Below are 9,336 nucleotides of genomic sequence, written 5' to 3'. Positions count from 1 at the left end.
CCTCAGGCCTTGGCTGGTTGGGGGCTATAGTCCTGGGGCCTGGTCTCTGCCTGCATATACTCCTTACTTCCATCAAGCACTTTGCTCCCAGGGCTTGAATTGGGTGTGGCGAAGAACATCCATCAGGCTTTTCTTGGCATTGGCTGAAGAGCTCATATGTACAGGGTGTGGATATACACTAGTGTCTGACAAGGGCTGCAGGCCCAGGGCAGCTTGCTTCTGAGTACTTTTGAGCTTATAGCCATTGTCAATTGGGGTTCCATAGCCAACCTGGTGTGTTGAGATTTCCAGTCTGTCCCAGGTTTTTCTTTTGCCTCTTGACACTAGTCTGTCCTATGACTCTCAAGCTACTTTCTGGGTGCATTCCAGTGGAGCCCACTGTCTATAGTTCTCATCAAGCCACTTCCAGGTCAAACCTTGTTGGGTATTAGGGAGTTTGCCATTGGGTCAGAGACAGCAGGGCCCCCAAATCCCTGAGTATGCCAGGTCAGCTGCTTGTCCAACCTTGTGCCAAACCCCAACCAGTATGGAATTTGGGTCCCAAGGACATAGGCCTAACCCCATGTGAGGCTACTCACACAGGTTTGGGATTAAGTGTCCAATTTTATTACAGAGGGCATGGTAAAGACCCTGGGTGTCTGTTCTGGACATCCCCCTTAGCAGTGGGATCGTCAGTCCCTTCTTAGGTTCTTGAGTCTCTCTTCCAGATCTGCGTCTGCATCAGCCAGGGCTGAAGCTGTGGCCTCTGCCTTCTTCCCACCAGCAGCCACACTCAGTGAGCCTCCAGTGGAGGGGAGATCTGAAAAGGGGAAGAGTTAGGGTTAGAGTAGAGAGAATGGCCAAGGGCTGTGGGTGGGAAATCTTGAGGGTTTGCAGCACTCACTTGACAGTTCATCTGTGAGACTTAGTCCCAGCTCATCCAGGACCTGGGACACAACAGCATCACTAGGGGAAGAGGAGGAACTTGTTGAGAACCATGCACAGGTTGAGGATCAGGAAAACACCCCCACCTTAACCACCCAGTTCCGCACACCTCTCCTCTTCATCCTCCTCGTCCCCCATGGCATCATCAATGGCATCATTCATCATCTCCTCCTTCATGTCCATGATCTCTGCTTGCCGCTCAAACTCCATCATGATCTTCTGGATCTGGGGCAATTTCAGCTGGAAGTAGGTAGGGTGACTGGGGTCAGTCGGGTCAGTGGGGGTGGAGTGGGGTGGAAAGAGGAATTGGGAAAGAAATACCTGTCTGTTCATGGTGCCCATGGCCTTGGTAACACCCTTCATGGCTTGTGCCATTGAGTTGTTGGACTTCAATGTCTGTATCTTGAGGGACACAGCCTGGATATTGGCGCGCATCAACACAAACTTGCGTACATAGCGCCTGGTACGCACCAAGTCTTTTGCCATGATGCGCACAGCATCCTGCGGAATAGGGGGGTATCAAAGATGAGGTCATGAAATTATGTTTTAATATTGGGGTCTCCAAAGATCTTTATGTGGCTAATAGAAGGGTCACTTTTTTAACCAGGGATTTAAACCTGGGGGCCTTTATCACTGAGGTACCTCCCTAGCCCTCTTTAATGTTTTTTTTTTAAGCTTTTTTTTTTTTTTTTTTAAAGCAGGGGCTAGATATCAGGGATTGAACTGGGAGGCGGGGTACGAAGCCACATCTCTAGTCCTTTTTTGCATTTTATTTAGAGATAGGGTCTGAATTGCATAATGCTCACTTTTGCTGAGGCTGGCTTTGAACTCATGATCCACCTACCTCAGCCTCTTGAGCTGCTGGGATTATAGGCATGCACTACCATGCCCAGTTTACTCTTCTATCATGTAAGGTCTTCCTGATCCCTAAATGTTGGAAGGCAGGCCCAGACTTCCTTTAATTCACTCTACACAAAGAATCTGCCTCATTGCTTGCCTACTAGCACACACAAGGCTTGGATCCCTACCAGGGCAAAAATAACCTGCATAGCCAATTGTAGTGATGCACAACTGTAATCCCAGCGCTAAGGAGGCTGAGGCAGTAGGACTGCAAGTTTGAGGCAAACTGCAGCAATTTGACAAGACCCTGTCTCAAAGGACTGGGGATGTAGCAGCTCAGTGATCAAAGTGACCCTGGATTTAATTCCCAGTGCACAACAAAACATCAAAAACTCTTGCCTCTTTCACTTAAAGCCTACAGCGAAGGCTGTGTCCTGAAATATACCGAGCCAAACATAGTGGTGCACATCTGTAATCCCATTGACTTGGAAGGTCAAGGCTGAAGGATCCCAAGTTTGAGGCTAGCCTCAGCAAGTTAGCAAGAACCGGTCTCAAAACTAAGACTAAACATCTTCCTCGTGCTTCCCAGGAAACAGCAGCTGCTTTACAGCTGCTCAGAAACAGTTACCCCTCAAAGGCTCTGCTCCCTTCTTAGTGCTCTCCCTACTAGTTAACTTCATTTCTATTGGCCAGATATTACTCTTGTGCTCTACCCTTCATAGAGCTAATTCTGAGCAGTCTGGCCCCCAGTTTGCTAAGGCTCTCCAATGTGTGCTGGATACACTCCCTTGCCAGATCTGAAGACCTACTCATTGTTCACACTTTGGCTGACAACACTTGCATAGATAAGACTTTGGCCCTGATCATTAGCACTTACCATCTGGCCCTGCTTGGCCATCTTTTTGATATCCGCAATGATTTTCTTCTCCTGGGTCTCTAGTTTCTGTCTCTCCCGGTCTAGCTCCCGCATGGCGCGGTTCAGGGCTCGCTGGTTCTGCCGCAGTAGCTCCTCTGGTGTCTTCCGGCGCCCAAACAACAGGTCCATGGTGGCTGGAGCCCGCTGGCAGGCCTGGGACAGATGTGAGGGGCAGCTGTAGGGTGTTGTGCCCAGAAGGAGGGCAAGAGGCAGAACAGGGAGACTGTTCACATAGGGAGACTGGAGTGAGGACAGGAGGTGTGAACAAAGCCTCAGAGATAGGAGCTTTAGAATGCCCCTCAGGGACACTCAGCAATTCAGGGTGTGGAAGTTTGGGCTCCCCTTTCAGACGCAGGGGTGTGGCCCTGGGGTTTTCCACCTACTGAGACTGGAAATGGGTGAATGGGTATGCCGGGATAAGACAGACGCTGAGCACAAGAGGGCAGGATGGGTGAAAGCCCCGAACAAGGTGGATCTGGAGGCTCTGAGGGTGGACAATGGCACCAGGATTGGGGTCCCCGACTGCTGAGGAAACTCCGGAGGGCAGTCGGAAGCACTGGCACCCTGTACACCGAGGGCTGGGTCTGGAACGTCGGGGGCCCCGTCGCAACGAGGGCAAGGCGGTGTGTGTGGGGGGCCCAGATGAGGAGGACTGGGTCCCAGGGAGGAGCCTGACCCTGGATACCTAAGCCTAGAGAAACCTTCGTACACCGCCACCCACCCGGGACCTACGGCCCAGCAGGAGCCACTCACCGGAGCTGGCACAGGGACTTGCTTCCGCTTCCGGGTCACGCGCCACTTGCTCAGATCCCTGGCGTACCGACTAACGAAGGCCTCTCGGTTCTGTCGTCTCCGCCGCCGTCGTTTCCGGATTAAACGACTTGACGTCACAGGCCCCACCCACACCCGGAATGCTGGGAAGTAGCTGGCGCGCACGCGCACTAAGACAGGCCGGCGCCCAAGCGCCTGCGCACCAGTTCCCGTGTCTTTGCCAAAGGTCCGAGGGCGTTCCCTGGGTCAGAGTCCCGCCCTAGTGAACCCAGCTAGGGCGCGGGTTGCGCCCAGAGAAGTGCATCTCTGGGTGCCTTCAGTCTAGACATTCTGGAGGGCCCCCGTGCCACCGCTTAGGGCACAGTTCATTCGTGCAACCCTGACTTCTGCCTGAGGCCTCGGACAGCGCCAAACAGGAGCCCCCTCTGTGTCCCGCACATGGCAAAAGGGGCAAAGCTGGAGATGCTATGCGCTGACAGGTGCCAGGAAGCCACAGATTAGAGGCCTGCCCTCCTCACCCCAGAGCAAGCGTCATCCCACCCAACCCAAGACCATCCCAGGTACCAGCCAGTCTTTGTAGGGTGACCAAATGCCACCTCACCTGCGACCATCCATTTTCCACTGCCCTCACCCCCTTCAGACCCCTGAAGGACCTTACCTGCCCCTCCCATCCCACAGAAGGAAGAGGCAGAGGCCATGCAGTAACATTCCCCTTTAATAGCCTGGTGGGACCTCCGGTGGTGGAGAGGTGGGTTGCCTGGGCCCAGTTACCGGGGCCCCTTGCCCACCCACCCCACAGCCCAGAGTGGGGGGCTGGACAGCACCCAGCGGGGGGGCTAGACAAGCCAATTCATTTCCCATCGCTGAGCAGGTCGGGGGGAGACAGCGCCGACCATAATCACGTGATGGTTAAAAAAAAATAACTAGGGGCAGGTAGCAGAGAGGGGAGGCAAGGCCAAGGCAGAGGATTCCCCCCACCGGTTGCCCCCACCCCCCACCCCGTGGCCCCCAATAAATATTTGCAGGGAATGCCTGGGCTGGTGGCCCTGGCAGGGGCAGGTATACGCCAACCCTATTTCAGGCAGCGCTCGAAATAGGTGGAGCCGATGTAGCCACCTCTCATGGAGCGCTGCACATTCTGTTCAAACAGCCGCCGGTTGTTCTGCAGGACTTCCGCAGCCTCCTTGTTCAGTGGGTCTTCAGGGTTGGGCTCCTGTGACCAGTACAAGTGGGGGTCAACAGGCCAGAGAGGAAGAAAGCCAACCTCCCCAAGTCCCAAATGCCCACTCCTACTCACCAAGAAGAGATACTGCAGGCCATAAATTATGGAGTTTATTGTAAGGACTGGCTTCCAGTCCTCTCTGTGGACAGAGAGCATCAGGGTCAGGCTGGTAAGTGGGAGGCCACTACAGGCTCTGGTGGTACTGAATAGGTCAGGGTCAGGGCATGCAGGAGTGAGGATTTGAGAAACTAGGGAGGCAGGGAGCAGGACAGGCCATAGAAGAAGTCTGGTTGGGCCATTAGGAAGATGACTTGGAGATAACGGGACAGAGGGATGCAGGCCATAACAGGGAGAGAAGGGACGGAGAGTGATGCAGTAAGCTATAAGGGGGACTGGCAGGTAGGGCTGGGGAAGGAAGTGGAGGGCCAGTGACCTTACCTGAGGATGTTGAGGCAGACGTTGCCCTCGAGGTCAATATTGGGGTGATAAACCATCGTCTCACACTTCACCTTGGGGGGATCATGTGGGTAACCCTGGCCCACCTGGCTCCAGGAAAAGAAAAAGGAGGTGGGTAGGTGCCTGACGGGGCCTCAGATGCTGCCTCCTCAGTCCATGGAGCTACCTCTGCCCATTTGGGACTCACCTTAAAACTGAACACAAACTTCCCACTCTTGTAGAAGCCCTGGGAGGGAAGAGAGAAGGTGGTAGGGCCCCATCCTGCAGAGCCAAAGTATCCCTGCTCTTGCTCTGTTCTTGGGAGTCTGGCCAGTACAAGTTGGGCCACACTTACCTCATCAGGACAGATAACCAGCTTGAAGTTGAGGAGGTCGTCTGGGTCTGAGAAGCTGATGTCACAGGTTTTGGGCAGGTTCAGCTCGTTTATGTCTGCATTTGGGCAGCAGAGAAAGAGGCCAGAAGAGGGAGGAAGAGGCTCATGAGAGAAAGGAGGGAGCTCTGCACAGGTGTCAGAAAAGTCCTGATGGATTCATCACAGACTCTATGGGCTCTGTCTTGCGCTATGTTTCCACACCTCACCTCTAACCCATCCTGTATTCTCTGCTTTCTCTGTTCCAGTCTCTAGGTGGGCTCTTTGGATACACAGCACACCGAAAACATGCATCTTTAATTGTCCCACCTCCTGGGCCAAGGTGAACACTAATTCTACTAAATTCACAGCCCTAAATACCCCCAAACTCAGTTCCCCAAGTGACTCCACTCTCATGTGGCCCCCATTCTAAAAGTCCTGGCATCTAACAGCCTCTGAACATCCTAACCCCAGGCTCCCCAGTCATGACTTCCACTCTCCACAGTGTTTATTCATCCATTCAAACTCAACGACCCTGGCTCACCATACCCTAAATCATCCCCTCTGTATCAAAACACCCCTCCTCCTCATCTCAAACCCAGGTTCCCGTCTGACCCTCACACTTTCAAGTGCTCACCTTCCCACTCCCTGTGACTCTTGAGATTCTCAGCATGATAGCCTAAATTTCCCCTCTTCAGCCTCTGACACCCACTATCCCTTCCAGCTCCACAAACTCCAAACTGCTGTCTAACCCCCAAACCCATGAGTCTGGGCCCTTTTCTGACTCAGATTCCCAGCGATCCCAGCATCATATACTAAACTGTCTCTTACTCATTTCCCCAATTCTCGGTGCTCGCTATCCCTCTGGACCTTCACCCCAAAGCCAAGTTCTGGTCTGACCTCCAGACTCTCGAGCCCCCGCACCCCCACCTTATACTCAGATTCAAGGGCCCTAATACCAGACGTCAGGCCTTCAGAATATCCCAAGCCCCCGCTACCGGGTCTCTTCTGTGACCCTCCCTAGTGGCCGCCTTACCCTAACCCCGCTTTCGGCATCACAGTCCTCAAGTTCTGACCTCCGACACGCCACATCCGCGGCCCACCATCCCTGACCCTCGGTGACCACATTTCCCCATTCCTGACTCCCTCATTGCCCTCCCCTGGGCCCTGTCCCCCGACTCCCCCCTCCCCGGCCCCAACCCCCATCCCCCGACCAATACCCTTCTGGATTCGCAGCTGCGCCGCCGACGCCTTCTTGCTGCTGCCCTTGGTGCCGCCGGCCGACTCCTCCTCCTTCTTCTGCTGCTTCAGCGAGAACAGCTTGATCATCCTGCCGCCGCCGCCGCTGCCGCCGCCGCCGCCGCGGGGCCCGGGACCCCGGCCACCCGGCCCCCCGCTGCCGTCCGCGCCTCTTCCGCTCCTTGGACCCGCTGCCGCGGCCTCCTCCGCTGCTGCCGCCGCCCGCCCGGCCTGCCGCGCTGCTCCGCGCCCACCGCGCGGCCCGCCTCGGCTCCCGTAGTCGGGCTCTGGCCTGGCCCAGCGCCTCGGTCTCGCTCGGCGGCGTTCGGGCAGATTCGGCTATTCTCGGCCCGATCGGCCCCGCCCCACCTTCTCCCGGCCGCTCCCTCCTCCCCCTCGCCCGCTCAGGTCTTCCGAGGCCCAGCTAAGGCTGCAGATGCCGGGCTTCCTGGTCCCCGCGGGTCAGAGCTCACTCGCTCCCTCTGCAAAGGGTTGAGGCTCGGGATGGAACGAGGAAGCGGCAGCTACGGTGGTGGTAGCCGTGTACCGGTGGAGGCTCGGCTTCCGCGGTAGCAGCGGCTTTGGCGCAGAGATTGGCAACGGCCTCCGGGACCCCACGGCTTCGGATGTTTCCGCCGCCTGCCCGCTTCGGCTCTTCTTGCCGGGCCTGCGCTGTGCGCGTGCGCAGTTCCGCAGTCCTCGTTGCTCAGCGTTGGGGTTTGGGGTTCGGGCTTTTCCGGCTGGGCTCGGGTATTTCCGTTCGTGAAGGTGACGATTAAGCGGTCCCGGGCTCACTTCCGGGAACCCTCGCCGGGCCGTACAGGAAGTGATGCTTGTAGCCAACTTTGAGTGGGGCAGATGCTTTCCCCTGGCTCTTCTGAGTTCCTTTAATGTTGCATTCAAGTGGAGCGCAATAGTGGTGGGTCAGACTAGATCCTTGCCCCCAAAAGGTCACAGACAAAGGTAGAACATGGGCGAGGACAGGGTCGAGCACCCTCAGTGTCCTAAGGCAAATCCAAAGGTCTCCTCATGGAAATTCGATTGAGGTAAATTAACAGAAAATTCGTATTGTTCGGAGGCTGAAGCAGGAGGATCTCTTGAGCCCAGGAGTTACGGGCGATAAAAGCAACATCCCGTCTCTTAAAGACAAACATTGTGCCACAAAGTGGTGGTTACTGTGTAGGTTTACAGGCCAGAGTGGACCTTGGGGGATGGGGCACTCTTCGCTCGCCGGGACTCGCCTCAGGGCACCGCCTCCTTGGTACCTCCCCACCGCCTTCGGGGTTCCGCAGGCGTGGTTATCTCTGACCCAATCACAGCTCCGCCTGCCAGGTGGGCGGGAGGAAATGGTGCGCGCCAGTCAGGGACTTCCGGCCGTCACCAAGGAAACCGGGGGCGGCGCCGCGTGGGGGATCTCAGGCTAGTGTACTTCTTAGCCCTCTGCCAAAGGGCAGCAGCACTAGCCTGCCGGATTGGCCCGCAGCCCTCACCTCGGCGGATTCGCTCCTCCAGCCTACTAGTTGACCCGGTCATAAACCCCCGGCATCCTCTTTTGCCTTTCCCTTGAGAGCTGAGTCTTGGAAAGGATTCGGGGGCAAGGATGGACGCTCAGACAGCTTGGGTGTGGTGCCAGCAGGACTTGTCCATCTCAGTTTCCTCAGGCTTCTCGTGGCTAGTTCTGGGACTCACAAGGCCCCTCCAGACTCTCCCTATCCTTTTCCCTCCCCTCCCCTCTTCCCTCTTCCTCCCCCATCCTTTCCCCTTCTCTCTCTCTCTCTCTCTCTCTCTCTCTCTCTCTCTCTCTCTCTCCCCTGCTCTTCTTTCATACTCACCATTCTTAGCCACACCGCTCTGTGGCTGATTGTTTTCATAGAGATCATTTCCTCAAGAGAGTTGATGACCGTTTAAGTACAGTCTCTGGGTGGTTCTTACTGGCCAGCCTGGTTCATGTGTCCATCCTCCAGTTAGTTGCTGAAGCCCATCTACTGATGATCCACCTAGGAATGGGGTATTGGTCCCCCAGAGAGTTGATGCTGAATTAGCCAAAGCTGGACTTGTATGGTCTGTGACCTCACATGTCACCATCCAGTGAAGGACCATCAGTCCTGCAACAACATGGGAAGAATTGGGTCCTGGAGTGCAGACTAGGGAGAAGGGGATGGTTGAACTGAAGTCAGGAGCTGGGCTGTGTGTGCAACTGTGGGTGTTTACTGTAGCTTCTGGGAGGTTGGAAGACAGGTTTGTTTTGGAGAAGAAGGGGCAGGAGTAGGCAGGGAAGGGAGGCTGTAGGTTCTAGGTCAGAGATGAAGCTAGAATCAGCAATGCTAAGGAATGTAGAAGGTGTATAGAAGGGCTGGGGTGAGAATAACTGCATGAATCAGCATTGAGAGGAGAGTGCTGGGCTTGGGAGTGAACAGTATGGCCAGCCACTGGCTCAGGGACAGGCATTTTTTCGCTGTTCCTGCTTGCTAGGGCTTTCTGGACTTCTTTGCCAGATTTCTTTTATGGCTATGACTGTGTGGGGCTGAGCTGTTCTGTTCAGACCCTTGTCCCTGCTGACAGTATGGCAACACTTGCCTGCTGAGGGTCCAGTGACCACTCTTCTGATTTGGATTCTGC

General features: G+C 55.4%; 2 protein-coding genes across 3 annotated transcripts; both read right to left on the bottom strand.

Annotated features, from left to right (window-relative positions):
* Nucleotides 1-583: 583 nt before the first annotated feature.
* CHMP2A (charged multivesicular body protein 2A) lies at nt 584-3,591 on the bottom strand. Of its 2 annotated transcripts, none has more exons than XM_081273416.1 (6): nt 3,434-3,591; nt 2,642-2,833; nt 1,246-1,425; nt 1,034-1,164; nt 884-945; nt 584-799 (listed from the first exon to the last, which is right to left on the bottom strand). In XM_081273416.1, the coding sequence occupies exons 2-6, from the start codon at nt 2,807-2,809 to the stop codon at nt 672-674; spliced, it is 669 nt and encodes a 222-aa protein (XP_081129542.1). In that variant the 5' UTR covers nt 2,810-2,833; nt 3,434-3,591; the 3' UTR covers nt 584-671. The 2 variants fall into 2 exon arrangements, with proteins under 2 accessions (XP_081129542.1, XP_081129543.1); XM_081273417.1 differs by lacking the exon at nt 3,434-3,591 and adding an exon at nt 3,366-3,427.
* Nucleotides 3,592-4,148: 557 nt separating this feature from the next.
* UBE2M (ubiquitin conjugating enzyme E2 M) lies at nt 4,149-7,377 on the bottom strand. Its single transcript, XM_081273418.1, has 6 exons — nt 6,699-7,377; nt 5,464-5,558; nt 5,317-5,355; nt 5,112-5,215; nt 4,749-4,812; nt 4,149-4,664 (listed from the first exon to the last, which is right to left on the bottom strand). The coding sequence occupies exons 1-6, from the start codon at nt 6,805-6,807 to the stop codon at nt 4,524-4,526; spliced, it is 552 nt and encodes a 183-aa protein (XP_081129544.1). The 5' UTR covers nt 6,808-7,377; the 3' UTR covers nt 4,149-4,523.
* Nucleotides 7,378-9,336: the final 1,959 nt, after the last annotated feature.

This window comes from Spermophilus citellus (genome assembly GCF_964194105.1).
Source record: "Spermophilus citellus genome assembly, chromosome: 18".
In the NCBI taxonomy this organism is placed as follows: domain Eukaryota; kingdom Metazoa; phylum Chordata; class Mammalia; order Rodentia; family Sciuridae; genus Spermophilus; species Spermophilus citellus.
This window is presented reverse-complemented; position numbering and strand designations above follow the sequence as displayed.